The sequence below is a fragment of the Echinops telfairi genome, unplaced genomic scaffold, assembly GCF_000313985.2.
Source record: "Echinops telfairi isolate 266 unplaced genomic scaffold, ASM31398v2 ScPeMD7_2010;HRSCAF=2546, whole genome shotgun sequence".
In the NCBI taxonomy this organism is placed as follows: domain Eukaryota; kingdom Metazoa; phylum Chordata; class Mammalia; order Afrosoricida; family Tenrecidae; genus Echinops; species Echinops telfairi.
In genome coordinates, this window is record NW_022105908.1 from 16,712,024 (window position 1) to 16,734,970 (window position 22,947).

The following is a 22,947-nucleotide window of genomic DNA, read 5'->3' on the forward strand; positions in this document are numbered from 1 at the left end:
CGGGCTCGGGCTGTAGCGTTAGGCCGAGGCCGCTGACCGGCCTGCCGGCAGGTGGAAAAACCGATGGGATCGATTAGCAAGGAGATGGGGCTGGAAGGGGAAGTCGGGCAGGGAGCCTTGTCTGGGGTCGGAGGAGGGGCGCTGGGTTTCGGTCCCCTGGACCAGTGGCTACTCGGGATTTGCCAGTGGGTGGGGGTCATGATCTGGGAGAATAGGAGTTGTTGCTGGTAAGTGTGCACCTTAGTCGCGGGCCCGAACCTGCACGCTTTGCTTTAGGGAGGCAGGATTATCCTCGCCTTGCTCTTGCAGAAACTGAGGCCCCAGCCAAGCTTGACCTCTGCAGGTAGGTTAGGGAGAGCTGGCATTTCAACAGGGACAGGCTACCTCCAAGACCCCCATCCCTGCTGTGAGGCTCCTACCGCCAGGGACTCACCAGGGACAGAGAAGCCAGACCGGTCTACAGGGGTCAGCTGGAAAGGGCACAACTGAGTTTTGACTTGGGCTGGGGTCTTAGGGGTGATGGAGGTGGTTTGTAAGATATGGAAGGGGAGGGTGAGATTTAGGGGGTGAGGGCCAAATCCATGACCTCATATAGACTGTGCAGATAAAGGTGACCTGTTAGGGTCACTGATGAATTTTTTCATTTAATTTTGCTTTTCCTCACCCAGGTTTTGCGTTGCCTCTGATTTGTATCATGGCTCCTGTTCTTCCAGGCTGGCATTCTGAGGCCCCTCTGACAAGCTGATAGGTCTGTATTGATCCTCCTGGACAAGGAGATGAACTAGCCTGTTCTAGTTTGATAGGTGTGGTCAGAGGGATCCTTATCACCTGCAAAGAATATGTGGTTCAGGGATTGGTTGGTTGCAGATTGAGGTTCAAACTGGTGGTAGCAAAGGGTGTAGAGGAGCTTGCTAAAAGGAAATACTTGTTTTCTGGGCCTTGGACACCTGGCACTACCCTTGGCAGAAGAGACTTCATTTTGAAGCAGAGAAAGACCATAGTCCATCAGTGCTGGAGGTGCTAGCCCATCAACATTGCCGCTGTTATTGAGTAATAGTGGCATGTGACGCTTCATTTGCTCTTCTAGAGTCTTAAGTCAAGAAACTTTAAACAGTAGCCTGGGCAAAGTCAGTAGTAGTAGATCCACAGTGTTAGTGAGTCTGAGCAGGACATAATCTCCTGTGGGTTTTCTCCCATTTTGCTCTCGCTGGGATCCCAGTCACTGATTTATGGTCTTTGTGTGAGATGTGTCTGTTGCTCACAACTGGTCAAGAACCACTGTGATGTTTCATGTATGCAGTGCACTCTAGTCTAATCCTCATAGCCCTATGAAATAGGTCCGGGGCACAGAGCACTCCATGGGGTGAGAGAGAGGAAGGTGAGTGCAGAGATCATTGTCACGTCCAGAAACTTAGCCAGGGTGTAAGGGGAGTCGAACCGAAAGGCTTTCTCTTCCAGGTACTCGAATAGTGACTTGGACTATCAGGTCTAATGGATAGTCTCTGGCAGGGGAAGCCTGCCTGCCTCTTGGGTTTTGGAAAACTCATTGAGCAGATGTTATGTGCACTCAGAAACAAATGTAAAAATCATTAAATTAGACTATATCAACTGTTATATCCAAGGTGGAGAAATGGTTAAGTGTTTGGCTGTACCCAAAAGTTGGAGGTTCGTACCTACCCAGCAACTCCACAGCATAAAGACCAGGGCTTCTGCTTCTGTAGAGATTACAGTCAAGAAACCCTCTTGGGCAGTTATACTCTGTCACATGGATTACTGTCAGTTGACAATTACATATGCTGAGTCACTAAGCGGTGCAAGTGGTTAAAAAACAACAACAACTTGATGCCATTGAGTCAATGCTGACTTATTGTGATTCCCTGTGGATACCGAAACTAACTGTGGGAGTAAGTCGAAAGCCCCGTCTTTCTCCCTTGGAGCTGCTGGTGGTTTGAACTGTTGACATGAGGATCTGCCGTACTTTGTAAGCACTCTACCACCAGGGATCCTGTGCAGTGGTTAAATATTCAGTTACTAGCCTCAAAAGTTGGCAGTCAGCCCCACGCAGGGCACCAAGAAAGACGGGTTGGAAATCCTCTGAGCAGTTCTGCTCTGAACGTGTGGGATCACTATGAGTGAAATTGTGCTGTTGGGTAAAGTGTTCTGTATAGGTCTATGAGGTCAACTGGTTATGTTCTTTAGTTGTTTTTTTAAAATTATTTTATTGGGGGCTCATACAATTCTCATCACAATCCATACATACATCCACTGTGCCAAGCACATATGTGCATTCGCTGCCCTCATCATTTTCAAAATATTTGCCCTACACCTCAGTCCTTAATATCAGTTGTTCATTTTCCTCCTCCCTCCCCACCTCCCTGTTCTTTAGTTCTTCTATGTCTTTTGTTGAGTTTCTTTTTAGTTCTGTCCTTCAAAAGTAGTGTATTAAAGTCATCTTGACATCATTTATTTCATTTTTCAATTCTATTAAAGGTTTTTTTTTACCATTTTATTAGGGGCTCATACAACTTCCATCACAATCCATACATACATCAATTGTATCAAGCATATTTGCACATATGTTGCCATCATCATTCTCAAAACACCCGCCCTCCACCTGAACCCTTGGTATCAGCTCTTCATTTTGTTACCCCTCCCTCCCCACTCCCCCCTGATAATTTATAAATTATTATTATTTTTGTCATATCTTACACCATCTGACGTCTCCCTCACCCACCCCTCCCTGTCCGTCCCCAGGGAGGAGGTTATATATAGACCTTGTCATCTGTTTCCCCTTTCTCCCTCATCTTCCTTCCACCCTCCCGATATCGCCACACCCACCACTGGTCCTGAGGGGCTCATCTGCCCTGGATTCCCTGTATTTCCAGTTCCTATCTGTGCCAGTGTACATCCTCCGGTCCAGCCGGATACGTAAGGTAAAATTGGGATCATGATAGTGGGGATGGGGGAGGGGGGGCGAGAATTCAAGAACTAGAGGAAATGTGTATATTTCATCGTTGCTACACTGCACCCTGACTGGTTCATTTCCTCCCGGCAACCCTTCTACAAGGGGATGTCCAATTTCCCACAGATGGGCCCTGGATCCCCACTCCGCACTCCCCCTCATTCACAATGCTATGATTTTTTTTTTTTCTCCCCTTGTCTTTGATGCCTAATACCTGATCTCTTCGATATGCCTTGTGATCTCACAGGCTGGTGTGCTTCCTCTATGTGGGCTTTGTTGTTTCTCAGGTAGATGGCCCCTTGTTTATCTTCCAGCCTGTAGGACCCCAGATTCTATATATTTTGACAGCCGGTCACTGTCAGCTTTCTTCACCGCATTTGCCTACGCACCTGCTTTGTCTTCAGCGTGCCTATAGGGGTAGGCTGGTGTGCTTCTTCCATGTGGGCTTTCTTAGCTAGATGGCCGCCTGTTTATCTTCAAGCATTTAAGACCCCAGACGCCATATCATTTGATAGCCAGACACCATCAGCTTTCTTCACTACTTTTGCCTATGTACCCACTAATTCTATTAAAGTTTGATTTCTGTATTTTGATACTCTTTTTTTTAGTAGTTATCTGTTTATTGAATTATGTTTTTCGTCTTGTCTTGAATTCGCATTTTTAGGATATCATTTACATATATTAATTGAATTATTAAAATCTTCTTGCATGAACTTTTACATACCTATCGTATTTTATAACATGAATTTTAAAAAATCTTATTTTACCTTTAGACAATAAATAATACATCCCATCCTTTGGAGCATAAGGATATTTTAATAATATATATCCAATTCTCCCCTCCCTATCTTTTGTCCCCTCCCTTTTAAAAAATCATTTTATTGGGGGCTCTTACAGCTCTTAATTTTGATAATCTTTAATTGGGGGCATAAATTTTTATTATGTTTATGCCCTTGTTCTTTTGACCCTTTAATCCTTTGATGAGGGGGCTTCAAAAAGTTCATGGGAAAATTGTATTATCTTTCAATTCTATTTTTTCCTGGAACTTTTTGAAATTTCTCATTTAATGTCCTTTTTCTCTTGTGCTGATGTAAAAATAATGTGTTTTAGGAAAATTAATACAAGACTAGTCCCAATGAATGGAGATTAATGATGTCCCAAATGTCCAACTTGTCCAAAATGCTATCTTACCCCAATATCCCTTGTTAACTGCCATTCCTCCTCTTGGTATATTCATTCCTTCATGGAGCAGCCCCCATTGAACTCATGAGCCTTTAAGGAAATGGTTTACATGGTTGTGGTTGCTAGTCCGTCCCAAATTTGAAATTCATACATCTGGAGGATTCTTCTTATCCACAAGACTGCAGCAGCTGGTCAAGTGATAGGCTACAACTCAAGTCTCAAGAAGTAAGATGTAGGATCCAGAGCAGAGAGTGAAAAAGTCAAAAAATGAAAAGCAGGTCTCATGTATTTCTGTGCATGTTCAGTTGGAAAGAGAAGACCACAATGATGGCTTTGATGGAGATGTGGTTTTAACTCCTGCAGCCAATACGCCAGAAGAAGCAAAGCCTAGGGACTTGATTCACACCCTCTACTAAGGTTTTAATTCAAAATGTATTCCACTCATACTGTCTTGGTAACATACAGATAGCTAGCTCACTCCACAGTGGGCACAGGTGTAGCAGCTAGAATTTAGAAAACATCATAAAAGGGAGAACTGGTTTTTGCCATAAAGTATTTTTCAAGAATGAATATAGCCACTCCTGTGCTTTTCTTTGGTTGCCATTAACTTGTTATGTATTTTTTCCCACCCTTTGATTGTCAGATTATTTTTGTTGTCATGTTTGAGTTATATTTCTTGTAGACAGTATGTCGATGGGCCCTGCTTGCTTTTTCATTCAGTTATTATCTGTCTCCTGATCGATGCAGTTAAGCAATTTCCATTCAGTGCGATTATTGACAATATGAACTTGCCCTCGCTGTGTATGTGGTTTATTTGGTGGGGCTGGGGGAGCTACTAGTTTCTTTGTTTCACCTAATTTTCTGTGTCGAGGTCATTTGTGTATTATAATTTCTTTCATGGTTTTATTGCTTATGTCTTTATGGTTTTCCACTTTCATTTTGTGGAGATTAATTTTCTTTGAGGTTACCGTGTAATTTATTTATTTCTTCCCAGGTCTGAAACAATCTATTCTGTAGTGAAATTGACCTGATTCCCTTTTGAAAATTTCGTAACCACACTATTCTCTTTACTTTTGTTTATAGATCGTTCGCTCTGGTTCCCAGTTTTCAGTTTGTAGATTTGTTTTACTTTGGATACTTCTTTATATGTTGATTTCTCTGTGGAGTGTGTGGTCATGTGTGTTTAATCTCAGGTTGTGTCCACCATTGTTGGCTTTCTGTTAGGATTAACTCACCCACTCACTGCCGTTGAGTCGATTCCAGCTCATCGCAGCCCCATAGGGCAGGGTAGACCTGCCCCAGTGCGCTTCCGAGACTGTAACTCTACAGGAGTAGAAAGCCACCACTCTCTCCCATCGCAGCTAGGGGATTTGAACTGCTGGCCTTGTGGTTAGCACCTCTAGAGTAACCTAATGTAACATTTCTTGTAAGCTTGATCTGGTTTTTACAAATTCCTTTAATTTTTGTTTTTCTGGAAATGACCTAATTTTGCTGTCATGTTTGAGGGACACTTTTACTGGGTATATGATTCCTGGTTGATTTTTTATTTTATTTTTTTTCTTTCAGAATTTTCTACTTGTCAGCTGCATGATTTTCTGCTGAGAAATCAGAGCTTGGCTGTGTTTGTTCTCTACAGGTAACTTTTCACATCCCCCAGCTGTTTTCAGAATTGTTCCCTGGCCTTTGGTTTTGGTGATTATGATGTATTGTGGTGATTTTCTTTTGCGATCTGACTTCTGTGGGGGTCTGTGAGCTCATTGAATGTTTTCTGATAGGTTATGGTAGTAGGGAAGTTTTCCTCCAACAGATCTCCAAAATCTGAACACAAGTTATTCCTCTTGACAGTGTCCCACATAATTACTGGGCTTACTTTCCTTCTTTTCTGTCCCCACTGCCCACCCTGATTGTTCCTCTAGCAAATTCATATTCAGAGATTTGTTTTAAATCTCACTAATCTCACTAACTCGGATCTTCTGTTGAGTCAGTTCTAGTCCTTTGGCTCACAGTGTTCTCTCTTATGGAAATCTTAGCATTAATCTTCTGTACTTCTGTTTGCTAATGTTGTATGGTATTTTCCTTTTTCATTTACTTTTGTTCAGTTCCTGTAGTGTTTCAGAATTTTTTAAGGATTATACAGTGAACTCTCGCCACTTCGCGCTTTGACTTCTGCGGCTTCACTCTATCGCGGTTTTTGCGTAACAGCACCCAGTGCCTACACCCGCTCCTTCAGAGGAAAAAGACGGCGACCCACCTGTAGAGTACATCCCTTAAGTCATTTCATAGGCTATTGATTACAGTATTTGTAAGAACTATGTATAATAATACTGTATGTGAAATATGTAGTACTGTAAACTAGATGCCATAAATAACATAATAAATAATAAATGATAATTGTAACGTCCAAAATGTTTTACTGTATTTTCCCTTTTTCGTTTAATAAATTGGGTAATACGAGTGTAATGGTGACTAAAGGGTGTTTCTTCATGTCCTCTATGCTCTAACTTCGAAAATATTTGATTTACAAATAAGGAATCCTACTTCGCGGAATTTCATTTATCACGGTAGGGTCTAGAACCGATTAACCGCGATAAATGAGGGTTCACTGTATATGTGTTTTCCTGATTTTGTCTGAAATTCCCTTGATCTTTCAGTATGCTGAGGGTCCTTAAATATCATTCTTTTAAATTCTGTATCAGGTAGATCCAGTAGAATTTTTTCTCAGTACATTTTCTGGCTTTGTATTTTGGTCATCTCTTTGCCTTACTTTGTCTTGTTTGTTTGTATGAACTGAAATCATCTGTTGTCTTGGAGACTTAATGTTGTATTTGTATTCAACTGGTGATTGTATGTTAATTTGTTCTTAGCTGCCTGCTCACTATCTGTCTCCTAGTGAGAGTGATAGAGGATGAGTGTGTATGTAATTCTCTGTTCATCGTTTGTGTAGAGCAGTTGAGGGCAGGTTGGGTTGGTAATGGCTTCTGTTTATCATTGATCAGGTGGTGCAGGAGTGGGTGGTGACCCCCACCCATGGGTAGGGCTGCTGGAGATGCAAGAATTGCTTGCCATTGTGGGCATTTTTGCTGTCTCCTGCTGGATGGGACAAAATAAAAACAAGATAAAATAAAAACAATAATAAGGAAGGCAAAAGAAAAAGAATGAGCGGAGAAAACCTGACAGGGACAGGTGGTGTGTTCTTGCTGGCTGAGAGGGGACTGGGGGTAGGTTACCCAGTCCAGATCGGTGCACTCTGCCAGCTGATAAGTCCCTACTTCCTTATCCTTTCTCTGAAGCCCAGAGTTTCAGGATCATCATATGGATGGACTTCATTTGATCCTTCATGTCTTTGAGGTACAGTGTGTGGTAGCATGTCTGCTTAGTCCACCGTCTGGCCAGAAGTTGGAAGCTGGATTCCGTGTTCTGCAGATAAAGAAAAATTGATCATGTGCTGCTTTCGTGTGAATATCTTGCTAGAATTTGTTTTTACGTTTTCTCGTGCTAAAAACATAAATTTGACTTCTAAGTTATTCAGTGGGTCTTCCATTCAGTGGCATTAATTAGATTCACAAAGTTGTGTATTGTCACCATTGTTGATTTCTAGAACTTCTTTTTCTCCACATAGAAACTCTGTACCTACCATTAAGCAACAACTCCCCATTCCGTTCTCTGATGACCTGGTAACACCCCCAGTAACCTGTGATGCCCCTTGGGTTCCCTAAATTTGCCTGTACACATTTCCTTCTCTTCCTTTTGTGCTTCTCTCAAGAAGACACCACACTTCTCTTTGGCCCCATTCCATGCAGCTTCCCTTCACTCCACTTACAACCTGCACATCACTTTACAGAGGCCATCCGCTCTTCTTCAGAACACTGCTCTCTTGGTGTGTGGGATGGCACTGTGTACTTACCTTCTGCCCCAGCTGATCCTTTGCCTCTGACCCACCCTCCATCCTTCAATGCCCTCTGGTGGCTCTGGTTGGGAATATAGTCACAACATGACTATCCTGTAAGTGGAGTAGCACCTCATTTTTCCCTCTGCTTTCACCTTGACCTTAACCGGCCTGTTTTCTGCAGTAACCTGCTCTCAACTCCTGATGCTATCCCAACTCCCTCCATATGCCCAAGTCATGCCCCAGTGAGGCCTGGAGCCATGCACTTTTCCTCTGCTCCCCCAGCCTCCCTGCATTCCTCAGCTCTTCCGTAGGGCCCCTTCTGAGGGGTCCTTACTCTGTCCCTGGAAATCTGCGATATGTCATTCTCATCTTAGTGGTGTTTAGGAGCCCTGGTGGTGGCATAGTGGTTACGTGTTGAGCTGCTTGACAGCTGAGAGCTGTTTAGCTTGCAATTGTTTGAAATGATTCTTTTTAAAACCCCATGGAGCAATATGCAGTATGGCATATTGTTTGGGTAAAAAAAGTCGTTGGAGATTTATAGAGGCGCTATCATCTCTCAGTGGCACTGAGTTGGGCTTTGAGGTTGTTTTTTTTTTGTGTGTGTGGCATTTGCCATGTTTTGCTCTATTTCCTTGTCATTCTATTTTGTACTGTTTATGCCCAGCACTGATTACCGTTCTAACTAAAGATCTTTTTTGCGGTGTTAATGTTTTCTTGTTTGCTTGGAACTCACATGGGCCAGGGCATGTTTTGTCTGTGCCTCTGCATGTGACTCTGTTGGCCAGGGCTGAGGACACACAGACTAGATGTGGGACTCACTTTGTGGGGTAGGGGCCTATAGGCAGTAGGGCTGACTTGCCCATGACTCCTGGCTCCTGTGCACCTATATCAGGCCCTTTGTGGCGTGCATGGCTGGGGCCAGCTGTTGATGTCTCCTTTCTCTTTGCAGGCTGCAAGTTAGTTCCCCAACACCATGAACGCCATTGTTGCACTCTGTCACTTCTGCGAGCTGCATGGTCCCCGTACTCTCTTTTGTACTGAAGTTCTGCATGCTCCACTGCCCCAAGGGGCCGAGAGTGGGGACAGCCCTAGCCAGGGTGAGCAAGCCGAGGAGGAAGAAGGGGGCATTCAGATGAGCAGTCGCATCCGATCTCACAGCCCAGCAGAAGGAGCCAGCGTAGAAGCCAGCAGCCCAGGCCCCAAAAAGTCCGACATGTGTGAAGTGAGTGCCCTCTTGGTCCCTGGAGCACCTGCTCTGTTAGAACCCCTGTTTTGTGACTGCTCCTGCCATCCTGGGGTGGGTTGTACAGTCACCACAGAGTGCTGCAGAGGGGGAATGGACCAGAGACCTGGTGCCAGGAGCAGGACGGCGTGATGGAGTGGGAGGCGCTCAGTGATCTGATTCCTGTAGCCCACTGTCCTTAGAGGCTCCCCAGTGGAAGCCTCTGTGCCACTTGGTAAGATCTAGAAAGTGAAGCATCACTTTGCTGAAGAGGAGGCACCTCTGAGTGCGTCAATCTGGGTGGTGGTAGGCCAGTCACCGCAGCGTTACCAGCAGGCTCCGTTGAGATACAGATCCCAAGTGGACACTCGATGGGCAGGAGATTTAACAGTTGGGGACACCCGTGAAAGATAGGGGGCATGTAGGGAGGCATGTCAGGAAGGGGCTTGGGTGGGTCCAGCCAGGTTGTTGGAGGTACCTTGAGCAGTTACCCCTTAGAGGGGCCACATCTTAGGGGAATGGGTTTGACTTGGTGGTCCCTGGTTTTTGGCCTTTGAGTGGGGGCTGCCACAGGAAGCACAGCCAATGGGTGCCAGCTCATTAGTCTCTTGTAGGGCCAACACCCTGAGGTCATGGCCTCTTTTGTGTTCCGTGCTTGACCCTTTGCTCTGGCCCGAGGCCTTGCCAGTTGTGTGCATTGGGGCTGAGGTGGCAGGGTGGGTCACGCCACTCACAGTGATTCACAGCTGAGTGCAGCCAAGCCTTGCTGCTTGCCAGTTCTGTGGCCCTGGGCTGCCTCCGTACCATCTCGGTGCCTCAGTGTCCCCGTGGGGGTTCTCACTGTTGTTTTCTCAGGTGCTGTGCTGTGCCTGGGATGAGATGAAATACGCAAAGACCTTATCCCAATATCTGGTAGATCAATGCTCAGTAACATTCTTGTTGCTGTTACCCTCTGGCAGTCTGTTACTTTAGCATTTAACATCCTCAAATAAGTGATGGAGTCTTCTAAATTCAGAAATAAAAGGGTCTGTTGTCTGCTTCCCAACTAACTGGTTTTCTTTTCGTTCTCCTGGTCAGGGCTGCCGATCCCTCGCTGTGGGGCATCCGGGGTACATCAGCCATGACAAGGAGACCTCCATTAAGTATGTCAGCCACCAGCACCCCAACCACCCTCAGCTCTTCAGCATTGTTCGCCAAGCCTGCGTGCGGAGCCTGAGCTGTGAGGTGGGAGACGGTTTGGGGGGAAATCTCATGCTGCCCCATTGAAAGGTGTCCTCAGCCAGTTCAGTGTTAGGTTAGGTCAAGTCAGTGGCCCCCTGTGGAGCAGAGGCCTCAGCAGTTCTCTGGGCCCTGAGAATCAGTCCTGTGAGCTGTGCAGGCTTCTGCATGGTGGCTGGTTTTCTACCTTGAGCACCAAATTTAGATCACTTGCCCATTCTTGTTGGACCTATTTATTTCTAAGGTTAGGATTCTTTTTAGGTATGATTTCACAGCATTCGCACATAACCTTTTTATGTAATTTTGGTCCTCATTTTAAGCACTAATGGCCCCAGGGTCTGTTAGGTGTGTAATTCTGTTGCTGGACCCTGTGACTGCTGGTGTGAGGTTCTAGTTTTAATTTTTGTGGAGTGTTTTTGTCTGTTTGCCACAAATAGGTTCATAACTAAGGTACTAAAGCCTCTTTTCCCTGGTGGTCGCCCTGTCAGACAGATTGTGCGCTCTGGCTACCAGGTTTCACGTATTGTGGCTGGGTGCTGATATTCAGCTGTTTCTCCTATTACATGTCCTTCTGCCCTCGCCTGGAGCGGTTACTCTGTGCGCTGAGATCAGTCTGAAAGCACCCGCTGCTCCTCAGGAGAAAGCCGGGCTTCTCCTTCTGTAAAGAGTGACAGTCTTGGCAACTCCCAGGAGCAGGTCTACCCTGCCCAAGGGGCCCCGTGAATCGGCGTGGACTCGATGGCAGTGAGTTTCCTTTTTAATCTGTTCACTGCCATGGAGTCGGTGCCCACTCACAGTGCCCCTCCGGGGCAGCGTAGACCTGCGCCTGTGGGTGTCTAAGACTGACTCTGCAGTAGCAGAGAGCCTCATCTGTTTCTTGTGGAGGGGCTGGTGGCTTCCAAGGGCAGACTTTGCACTTAGCAGCGTGCACCTGCTGTGCTACCAGGGTTCCTAGAAAGCAAATAATCATGCATTAGAATTGCATGTGAATTACCATGAGGGGAGGATTTGTAATAGTCTTCTCCTAAAAACATAGTATGTAAATTTTATGGACTGTGTAGTAGCTATTTCGACCTGCGTGGTTCTGAACTATAGTGTAGCTAGATATATTTGAGCTGAGGATTGATGGAATATTTATATAGGAAAGAAAATTTTTTTGGCTTCAAGTAGAAACAACCTATTTGACTTGTGTTTCTTGATAACCAATGTTATCAGAAAGTGATCAGATGACCAGATGAATGCAAAATTTCCCTTGTTCCCTCCTCTGCCTAGCAATTCATTCTGGGTAATCAGTGCAGACAGAAGTCTGAAGGACTTGGTGGGACTCTCCTTGAGGCTCGGGAGGACTGCTGCCTCTATTACTGCCATGTTCACAGGTCTGCCCTGGCCGTGAAGGCCCCATCTTCTTTGGAGACGAGCAGCATGGTTTCGTGTTCAGCCACACCTTCTTTATCAAAGACAGCCTGGCCAGGGGCTTCCAGCGCTGGTACAGCATCATTGCCATCATGATGGACCGCATCTATCTCATCAACTCCTGGCCCTTCCTGCTCGGGAAGATCCGAGGGATCATCGATGAGCTCCAGGGCAAGGCCCTCAAGGTGAAGCTGCTGGGGCGGGCCCTGTCCTGCAGCAGAGCGGTGGCCTCTCCAGTTTCTATTTCCGCTGGGGCTGCATGTGACAAACTCATGGTGGTCAGCCCCGCTTGCAGTCTTGGTCTCTCCTGCCCCCACCGTTCTCTTGATTCTTGCTCAGCTCGTCTCCTCCCGGCTCATGGTGCTCAGGCCCAGGCTTCAGGCCTGCTTCTGCTAGTCACGTAGCATGTCCACCCCTAATTAGGCTTCCAGTTGTGGCATTACCTGTCACTGTAGAGCAGGTTGGGCTCTGGTCAGATGACCCTCACGCCTCAGCAGATTACATCCACAAGCATTTGCTTCTTGCTCATGCAGTGAGTCCATTGCAGGAGGCCCGGGGGGATCTTTTATTGTAATAGTCCAGGCAGACAGGGTGGCAGCCAACTGGGATGCTGCTCATTTGCCCTGTTGAGGGAATAGGACACTGGAGGGCCCCGCTCTTTTTTATCTTACTGGCCAGAACTAGTCGCATGCTTCACACCACACCAGGGAAATCCTCCCTGTGCTTGGAAATGGGGCCTGAGAATGTTTAGCGAGCAATGCTGATGACTACCTAAGCACGTCATCTGCCTAAGGAGTCCATTGCAGGAGAGAGTCGGCACTGATTCCTCGCTCGGGTGGCTGTTACTCTATCTGGGGAAGTAGAACTGTTCTAGAACCAGGGGCAAGTAGGGGTCAGAAGTTGGCTGTGAGGTAGCGGCAACCTTGGCTGCCTACTTTCGCTCTGATATTGAGCTTCCCTTCCCTCTGCACTTCAGGTGTTTGAAGCAGAGCAGTTTGGATGCCCACAGCGCGCCCAAAGGATGAACACAGCGTTTACACCATTCTTGCATCAAAGGAATGGCAACGCAGCCCGGTCGCTGACCTCTCTGACCAGCGATGACAACTTGTGGGCATGCCTGCACACCTCCTTTGCTTGGTAATGAGCTTTTCACCTATTTGATGGGTGCAGTTATGTGCTGGTTGGATAATGCTACAGATTTGGTTGTATTAAAGCATGGAGTGGAACAGTTATCTCCTTGCTTCTGTGGAGGAGCTCTGGGTGTGTAATCTTTAGTGTATTTGTCTGGGTACTTTAGAGAAACAAAACCACAGAAACTCATGTATAAGAGAGAGTTTTATATAAAGGTTAAGTGCACATCAAGAATACATCCCAACCCAGTGCTGCCCAAACTCACAAGTCCAGCGTTAACCCATATAAATGTCCAACACCAATCCACAAAGTCCTCCTCCATCTCACAAAACACATGCAGTGATGCCGACTGCAGGAGGAAAGCAGAGTCAGTGAACGTGTAAGCATCTCAGCGCTGGCAGGGGTCTCCACACGGCTGCTCCAGCACCCAGGGCTGCATGGGGTAGGTCCCATGCGGCTTCGGCTCGGGGATGTCTTGCAGGAAGTGAGCCTTGCCAGCTGAAGCAGGGAACTGCTTAAGGCAGCTGCACCCTGGTCCGACCATCACAAAGCAAGAGACCTGAGAACTAGAAAGGCGAGGCTTACCGAGCCATTTATCCCTCCGCCCTTCAATTAACCCCACATGTGTTTATCGGCCAGGTTGGCACAATAAACTAACTCCCTCAGTTAGGTAAGCATGAACACTCTATCTTGGAAGATGGTGCTGCAGGCGAGGAAAGAAGCCCCAGCCATTCCCAAATTGGAAGCCAATGCAAAGACATTAAATTAAAGGCCAAGAAGATTGTGCTGAAAGACGTTCACAGCCCCCCCAAAAGATGGGTGTGTCACCCACCTTCCTGCAGCCTACGACCCTGCGGCTAAGAAGGCAGCCCGATATCCTCGGAAGAGCACCCCCAGGAGAAACAGGCTTTCCCCGACCACGGAGTCTGCCAGGCAGATCGACGAGAACACACGTGTGTGCATGGTGGACGTCAAGGCCAACAAGAAACAGATCAAACAGGCTGTGAAGAAGCTCTGTGACCTGGCTAACGTCAACACCTCACACAGACCTGACAGTGAGAAGAAGGCATGTGTTTGACTGGCTCCTGACTGATGCTTTAGATGTTGCCAACAATATCTGAATCACCTAAACTGAGTCCAGATGACTAATGCTAAATATAAACTTTTCAATACATAAAAACAGAACAAACGAGCCACCCTCCTGTTCTGTAGGCCTTCTCTTCTGCTTTCTGGGGCACTTAGATGGCCTCCCCGCCCAGTGATGCTCCCATACCAAGACCGGGGACTCCAAATGATTTTAAACAGCAAGCAACATTTCTCTCACTTCTGCGGTGGGTTAGAAGTTCCACCGCAGAACTTAGTGATTCAGGGCGGGGAAGACATCTGCAGGTTCAACGGAAGGCTCCATTTCTGAGGGGCCTGCTCTTGGGGCTGGCAAGCTCACACTGGCTGCCCTCCTCTCTTTGTGGATGTGGGAGTCGTGCCCACCCCACCCCCGTGAACGTGACCCAAGAGAGTAAGGCGGAGCCTGACCTGGGCCCAGAAGTCACACACTGCTCACTGGAAGTGTGTGTGTCACATTACAAAATCCAGCCCACAGCCTTTTAAATAACCTGTGGAGCTACTTAAAGCCGCTAGAGTCTGTCTTCTGGCCACAGGTTATTTATATTCCACCTGTATGTAAAATAGACTGTCTCCCGGGTACCTTCTTTTGCAGCCTGCACTCTGGAATCGGTCTGAAGTCTGGAATCTTGTCATGTCAACTAGGTCCTGTTGTGGAAGAAGCTCCTTGCTATAGACCCTGGAACAAGAAACACAGCCTCGGAAGGCCTAGAAGCTCAAGAGAAAAATTCTCTCGTCCCCACTCACTCCTGTCTTTCAAAATTATAGTAGGGAAAACTTTCAAAGGTACCCAAAGTAGTATAAGTCATATAATTTCCTGAACTACCTACATGTCCATATCACCAGCTTTAGCAGTTACCAACACTCTGGTACTTTGTTACTGATCCCCCCACTTAATTATTTCAACTATAAATGGAACCATAAAAGCGTTACTATTTCCAACAAGACAGTGATTCTGTAATAGCATCCTGGACCCAATCCATGTTCAGTGTTCCCTTTTTGTCTCAAGGGTCACTTTTGAATCGAATACTTACGTATTGTTTAAGTTGCTATATATCCTAAATCTCTCTGAATTTGGAACAGGGCTGCTTGTTGCCAACCCTGCCTTTCATTGAAGGGCCTGGGCCATTTGTCTTACAGACTTGGCTATGTTCTGGATGTGGCCGTTCATGCCTCCTTGGTGGTATTGTGCGTGTTCGGCTACTCCCATCTTCCCTGTGAGCTGGTAGTTACATCAAGAAGAGTGGCCCGCTTCAGGTTCCGTTTCTCTTTGGGCATGACTGTGCTTTGCAGGCTCTTGAAAGCGTGTGGCAGCCGGCTGACCGAGAAGCTGCTGGAGGGTGCGCCGACTGAGGACACACTGGTCCAGATGGAGAAGCTTGCTGGTGAGGTTTGAAGGGGCGTGTGCCGGAACCCCTGCCCGGTGGCACTGGGTGCACGAGGCTTTGCCCTTCAGTGTTCTAATCACACAGCAGCCGAGCTCTGGTCCACTTTGTAGGAATGTGCTTGGGAGTGGCCCAGGGTGATGAGCATTTTTGAAGTTCACTCTTTAGTCTTCGTGTCTTTACTGTGAATCTCTGTCTTACTCTCCTTCATACATGAGGTAGTCTCTTCAGGCAGGTGGGGAAATCTACTGTTGGTCTTTCTGTCTATGGAAGGAAGTGAATATGGGAAAACTTCTTTGTGGCTACCTTGTGTAGGTTTGGCTGACTTTTGTAGGTAGTCTTAGTACTCTGTTGGATTCAAGTTTCCCATCAAGAAGATTGATTTCCAAATACTCCCCTCCCCAGATTCTTGCATCAGAATCTTCCTGCCTGGACTTCAATGTCCTGTGTTTCAGGGGTTTCCAAGGGGTTCGGGTACACTTTGGCATTACCCCAGGACCCTTTCACCTGTGCTTGCTACTGACATGCTATGATTTTTGATTATCTAGGTCCATGGGTTTTAGCTGTGGGTTGGTTAAGTCCTAGTTGTAATGCACATAGCAGGTCAAACCAAACCATTGAGTTGATTCCAACTTATGGAGACCCTATAGGACAGGGTGTAACTGCCCCATGGGTTTCTGCCCTATAGACCCTATAGGATGGGGTGTAACTGCCTCATGAGTTTCTGCCCTATAGATCCTATAGGACAGGGCATAACTACCCCATGGGTTTCTGCCCTATAGACCCTATAGGACAGGGTGTAACTGCCCCATGGGTTTCTGCCCTATAGACGCTATAGGACAGGGTGTAACTGCCCCATGGGTTTCCAAGACTCTTTACAGAGCAAAAAGCCTCATCTCTCCCTCACAGAGTGGCTGCTAGTTTGCAGCTGCTGACCTTGAGATTAGTAGCTCAGCGCAGAGCAGAACCCACTCTACCACCAGAGGCCCTTTATGTCACGATTTGTTACAGCTAGTGTGCTACATGCTACAGTTTACAAATGGTTTACCCGTGTATTAAGTGGGAGCTGTTTCCAGATGATTCCTGTCATCAAGGCTCTGGCGCATGTTCACTTTTAAATAAGCTTTGCCGAGTGAGGAGGAAGGGAGTCGAGTGCTACAGCAGACCGTGCCCACAGCCGCCTTCATGTCTTCACAAGTAGCCATCTCCCTAGCGATTACATTTCTGTGCTGGTCGAGATGGCTAGGCCACTGAGATCTAGGGAAGCTTTCAGACAAAGAAGAAATGCTGGTGTGTGGGGTCATGACAGATGAAAGTTGGGAGCTTAGAGCAGTGTGTGAGTCAAACTGGCCTGGCACTAACCCTAGCTGTTCTGGCACGTGGCAGCAGTGTGTAGTGTAGGCAAAGTTCCTTCCTCTGGGCCAGCTGTCTCAGCCATGATGTGAAACAGACATGTGCTCACTTGTGGGGGTTTCCCTGAAGACGAGCTGAAATATTTCTTTATTTGCAAAATGAGGCTAATAGTATTGAACTCAGGACTAAATAATGCACATAAAGTTCTTAGAAAAGCTTGAGGCAGAGGAAGTGCTCAATAAATGCAAACTCTCGTGTTCATCATTGCTTTGAAATTTCCCAACCAACAACGAACAGCTTGCCTCTTTCAAGTTAGTGCCTTAAAAACTCAAAGGTCAGCCCCAGGTACACCCTTACAGGTGATGAGGGGGCTGAACCTCTTTCCCTCTCTAGAGCTCCAGGATATCCAAGACCATAGCCTCAGCCAGTTTGTCAGAACAGGAAGCCAGTAACGACTCGCCTGGGACCCCACAATTCTTGCGGCCAGCGCGCTGGTATGGCGCACAGAGCAGCATGTTCTGTAACTGCCTCTCATCCGGATTGCAGACTTAGAAGAGGAATCAGAAAGCTGGGACAATTCTGAGGCCGAAGAGAAGGCGCCTGTGTTCTCTGAAGGATCAGAAGGGCGGGAGCGGACCAAACACCTAACCGACCTGTCCTCACGCTCAGACGGTGGGAGCTGGCAGCCTCGGAAGCTGGCGGTCTTTAAATCCCTTCGGCACATGAGGCAGGTGGGTAGCAGAGGAAGAACTAAAGGAGAAGAACCCAGTCTTCCCCTCCCAGCTTGCCTCCATGTGACCTTTGAACTTACTGGTTTAAAATCTAGCAGAAGGTAGTTGGTTAGGAGTACAAAGAGCCCTCTCAATCGTTCTCTCTCTCTCTCTGTTTTTTTTTTTTTTGTTGATGACATACCAGACAAGGGACTAATCTCAAAAACTTTTTAAAAAGAGAATGTGAATGTTAATGAAAAGCAAACAACTCTGCTTGCTTCAGATTTTCAAAAATAAAATCAGGACAAAAGAGACTCGTGTGCAAGACCTTTATAATCGGGCTTGTACGTGCAATTCCTGGGCTGCCTCCACCTAAGCACTTTCTTTTGACATGTGACTGAGGCTCTGAGAGGGTAAGGGCTTGCCTTTCTCCCAGCCCCATCTTCCACTCACCGTATGAGAGAAATTTCTAGAAGAACACATGACCCGAACAACTTCGATTGGAGGAATAAGAAACAATTCTCTTGGTCATGTTGCAAGCACTGAGCTGTCTTTCCCAGGTCCTGGGTGCCCCGTCTTTCCGAATGTTGGCCTGGCACGTTCTCATGGGGAACCAGGTGATCTGGAAGAGCAGAGATGTGGATCTTGTCCAGTCAGCTTTTGAAATTCTTCGGGTAAGAACATCTTTTTCTTTGTGTGTTTTATAGCAGGACAGTGTTTACGATAGTGGGTTTAAAAAATATATAAATTCTGGCTTTAGATATGAATGTTCAGGTGCTCAGGAAAGGGTCAGTGTGTGAATTCTAAGCTGACTTTTTTTTTTAATTGAGATCACTATTTTTTTTAATAATCATTTTATTAGGGGCTCATACAACTCATAACAATTCATACATACATCAATTGTGTAATTCACATTTGTACATTCATTGCCCTCACCATTCTCAAAACATTTGCTCTCCACTTATGCCCCTGGTAGACATATGTGTTTTTACACTATTAAAGTGGTGGCCATCTTGGCAGAGATTAACCTAACATCCAGATCCCCCGAGAAGGCCATTTGGGAGGGGTTGGGCTGCCATTTCAGCAGGCCAGGCCATTGCATTTCTTGCAATGTCCTCAGGGAGTGGGTGGTGGGGTGCTGCTTCACAAGCTGCCCCTTCCCATGGGAGGAGTGGCGAGCAAGCCCTGGCTAGCTCCGAGTCACACTGAGGGAAGCCGGCGAAGTGTCTGCCTTACCTGCCTAGCCTGTGAGGCACGGAAACAGATGTGGCATAGCCTCTGCACGTGGAACTGGGAGAGACCGATGTCAAAGAGCAGAGTAGGCCTGAACACTGACCAGCACAGTCCATGTGTGCCCAGGGCCGAGATGAGAGTTGGTTCGTGGGGTGGGAGGCAGGGGAGCCTTGGCAGAGGGAGCGCTGAGGGGCTGAGCAGGCTATCTTCTGTGGGAGGCCGGCTTGTCTAACAGCAGAGGGTGTGTCAGGCTACTGCTGGTTCTCAGTCATTCTCATCCTCTCCAGACCATGTTGCCGGTGGGCTGTGTCTGTGTCATCCCGTACAGCAACCAGTATGAGGAAGCATATCGCTGTAACTTCCTGGGGCTCAGCCCACAGGTGCAGATCCCCGCCCATGTGCTGTCCTCAGGTGCGTGTGCTCAGGGCCTGATTGGTGAGTTCGTAGACTTCAGGGCTTACGTGGAATTAGGTCCTCACTGTGGGTGAGGGCCCACTGCCTGCTGGTCCTGGGGGCAGGACTGAAGAAAAAGAGAGGAAAGTATGACAGGAGAATAACTAGAAGGAAAAGGAGGGAGAAAGAGACTGACTTACAAAAGGTACAGGATCAGAGAGGGCATATTAGCCCTCCTGATACTTGGGAATTTCTAGAACCAGCTTTTCCATAGCCAGTGGGAGTTGAAGTCCATTTTCTGACTTTAAAAAGTGGGTGTGGTGGGCTGGACCATATGGCCAGGGCTTGCTGGGGCAGTAATTCTAGTGGACAACAGGCGGCACTCCTGGGTGTGAGGAGAAGTGTGTCCACTGAAGCAGGATGAACAAACTGCCAAGGAGCCTGTCACCTCTTACCTCTCCAAGATACCAGGCTAATATGCCCTCTCTGATGCTGTGCCTTTCGTCAGCCACAGTCTCTTTCTCCCTCCTTTTCCTTCTAGTTATTCTCCCGTCATACTTCTTTCCTCTCTTTTTCTTCCTTCCTGTCATATCAGTCTCTCCTTGAATCTCAGTGTGCTCTAGTTCAGTGGGGCTTGACCAGTCTAGCGCGTGTCCTCAGTGCTGATGAATTGACTCATCTAGAACAGACACTTGGGAGCTGCCCATCCCATCACCCATCTTTTGGTTGGCCTTCCCTGGGCACGCCTAGGAGGCGAAAATTGTGCCCTCTGATCCACCCAGTGTTCACAGGCTCAGCCTCAGAGGCACAAGGCTCAGGGTAGGGAGGGTTAGGGATGCCCTGAACCTAGAGCCAGGGCAGACATTGTTCCCTACTAAGTCACTTTTGTTTCCTTGTCTATAAATTGGAGGTAATCGTGGGATCAAACCTGATAAGGCTGTTGCATAGTAAGTGGGTTGTGTATAGCTTATTAATATTTTGTGTAGTTTAACTGGGATATAAAATTAACCTTTACCTCTATTCACAAATAAAATAGAAATGGTTCTAAGTAGCAAAGCTTTAATCTTAAAAGGCATTTCCCCTTGTAAACCCGAAGTGATTTGGAGGGACGGAGTGAGGGAAATGCTGTCGGGGGAGGTGAGTGGGCACTTCATGGAGTGGTGTGTTTTCATGCTGCCAGAGTTTGCTGTCATCGTGGAGGTCCACATGGCCCCCCACCCCAGCGTCTACCCCGTGGGGCCTGAGGATGACCAGTCTCTCAGCAAATACGAGTTTGTGGTGACTAGTGGGAGCCCTGTGTCTGCAGATCGAGGTAGGTGCCGCTGAGCAGGCTACCTGCTGTGGGAGGCCGGGTTGTCTAAAGAAACAAGTCCAGCGACACTCACGCGCGTATAAGAAAGAGTCCAGCCCAACCTGAGTCCGTAAGTCCGATGCAGGCCCATGACGCAGAAGGTTGAAGCAGGATGCAGGAAGCCTGATGACCAAGGAGGTGTCATAAGGACCCAATTGATATAAGGACCCAATTGATAGGTTGGGTCCTGTGCCCACCCTTACCCAGGAGTGTCAAGTTCACATAATCTCTATCCCACCCTGGGTCAGAGAAGGCCCGTGCTTTAGGAGAACGAGAGGGCACGCGTTAGCGGGTACTTCTTTCTTTGTGTTGATACCAACCCTTGCTTTGCTTCCATTCCTATTCCTAGTTGGCCCCACCATCCTGAATAAGATTGAAGCTGCTCTGACCAATCAGAATCTGTCTGTGGATGTGGTGGACCAGTGTCTCATCTGCCTCAAGGAAGAGTGGATGAAGTAAGAATGCATCCTTTAGCTCTTAGAGTCTGGCCTTTGCAAGAACCCCTTTTCCCTAAGCCTCAGGTGGCTCCTCTCTCAAATGGGGATGGTATGGACACCCAACAGTTGTTGAGAGTCAAATAAGGACTCTTAGGTTTGTGCTAGAGCGTCCTCTAATGGAAGCTCTGCTCCCTCTTTTTTAAAAGCAAGTTAATTTATTGTAGTAACTTTTTAGTCAAATTTTTACTAGCCAGCGATTATCCTGACTTAAAATAATAAAGATTAGCCATAACCAATCCTTTCCATGGATTTAAAGGAAACAAACTTGTTTTCCATTGATTCTCCAGTCTCCTTACCCAGGGTCAGACAGGTTGGGCAAATGTAAGGCCTGTTGGTGTTATGGGGAGCTTACTTCAGCCCTGAGTTCTTGAATTCCAGTTCTGCCCTTGCTGGTCTTAAACCAATTAAGCCCCAGTGACCTGAACTCCCATGATTGTGTGGTGGTATCTGAGTGTTTTGTTTTTGATTTTCTGTAGCAAAGTGAAAGTGCTTTTTAAATTCACCAAGGTGGACAGTCGCCCCAAAGAGGACACACAGAAACTCCTGAGTATTCTTGGGGCGTCGGAGGAAGACAATGTCAAGCTTTTGAAGTTTTGGATGACGGGCTTGAGCAAAACCTATAAGTCACATCTTATGTCCACTGTCCGGAGCCCCACCGCCACAGAGTGTCGCAACTGACCCCACGATGAGAGCTTGTCTCCACATGACTTTGGAAAATGGTTGTGGTGTCCTTGCCACCAAGCTTAGAAATAGTTAAACGCTTGCTCCAACTTCAAGGGAGGTTGTCCTTTAGTTTCTGTACTATTGGGGGTGGAGCTGTTTCTTACTAAGAAATAGAAACTGTGTGGGCTGAACTCTGCCCTGTGTGAGATTGGGGCCTATAGTAGTTCTCCTCATTCTATAAACGGTTCGGATTGCTGCAGCACTCAGGAAGGCTGAGAAGGCTGGTGAGTTGCAGGTCCCATCTGCTCTTACACATCTTAGAAGACGGGAAGAGAAGTGGGTACCTCAATCTCCAAATTCACCGGGAAAACGTGGTAGGCCAGTTTCGGCCTGCTTAGCTCCTGTAACGTCATCATTTGAGGTTAGCATTTGGACCTCTCCACGTTGATCTTCAGCAAGAGTTTCCTAGTTTTTGCATCTGTCTGTTACTACAACTATTACTCAACACATTTTCCAACCCTTAGTCACTTTTTAGTTATGTGATTTTGAGTGAAGACTCTGGGAATGGGTGTTTTCCTATCTTTGGAGCCGCCAGAGGTCATCCGACGCCACTCTTCTAGCCGCCCTCCCCTGGAGTGGCCATCAAGACTTCCCTGATCTGGCGCAGCCACTGGTGGGCAGACATTTTTCCAGTCGAGTGTACTGGTCCATTCATTGGATACAGAATGAAGCAGCACACCATAGTTTGATACCCTGTCACTTTGCTCTTCCTTGCTTCTTTTTTGGTTACAGTTCACCATTTTTAGAGTAAGGTGATTTAAAGCAATTTCATCATCCTATACTACATTTAAAATAATTTGTGACGAAGGGATTTTCAGCATTTCTGCTGGTTTATTTAGAATCTTTATCGCTCTAATTTATATTTAACATGAAGATTAAATGTGTATGATCTGTCTATAATGTAAGAACATTGAAACACAATAAACACATATTTTTGTAAATTATTGGCTATTTGGCTTTACTGAGGATACATAAAATTCACTTCAGCTCCGTCGCAGAAGCATTAATGTGGTTAAGATAACACCATTGGGTGTGAAAGTACTGTCTTGGTCTTGGACAGTCTTCCCAGAGGGCGTCATTGGAGGTTTCAAGAGGAAAGCAGAGAATGTTTCTCTTATTCTGAAGACATACATTGCGTGTCTGCCACCATGCGTAGAATTTGT

General features: G+C 46.9%; 1 protein-coding gene across 5 annotated transcripts in view; it reads left to right on the forward strand.

Moving 5' to 3' along the window:
* FLCN (folliculin) overlaps nucleotides 1–22,728 on the forward strand; it is a 23,253-nt gene extending 525 nt beyond the window's left edge. The window contains exons 1-14 of one of the 5 annotated variants that reach the window (XM_045293349.1): nucleotides 158–343; nucleotides 669–748; nucleotides 5,711–5,780; nucleotides 8,983–9,255; nucleotides 10,333–10,479; nucleotides 11,850–12,071; nucleotides 12,863–13,023; nucleotides 15,433–15,524; nucleotides 17,424–17,608; nucleotides 18,148–18,261; nucleotides 19,108–19,231; nucleotides 20,394–20,525; nucleotides 20,914–21,019; nucleotides 21,569–21,702. In XM_045293349.1, coding sequence (XP_045149284.1) covers nucleotides 9,007–9,255; nucleotides 10,333–10,479; nucleotides 11,850–12,071; nucleotides 12,863–13,023; nucleotides 15,433–15,524; nucleotides 17,424–17,608; nucleotides 18,148–18,261; nucleotides 19,108–19,231; nucleotides 20,394–20,525; nucleotides 20,914–21,019; nucleotides 21,569–21,608 — 1,572 coding nt within the window. In that variant the 5' untranslated portion in view covers nucleotides 158–343; nucleotides 669–748; nucleotides 5,711–5,780; nucleotides 8,983–9,006 and the 3' untranslated portion in view covers nucleotides 21,609–21,702. Of the gene's footprint in view, nucleotides 1–157; nucleotides 344–668; nucleotides 749–2,907; nucleotides 2,934–5,710; nucleotides 5,781–8,982; nucleotides 9,256–10,332; nucleotides 10,480–11,849; nucleotides 12,072–12,862; nucleotides 13,024–15,432; nucleotides 15,525–17,423; nucleotides 17,609–18,147; nucleotides 18,262–19,107; nucleotides 19,232–20,393; nucleotides 20,526–20,913; nucleotides 21,020–21,537 lie in introns of those variants that run through there. The other 4 variants (XM_045293346.1, XM_045293347.1, XM_045293348.1 and 1 more) reach the window with 4 other exon arrangements.
* Nucleotides 22,729–22,947: the final 219 nt, after the last annotated feature.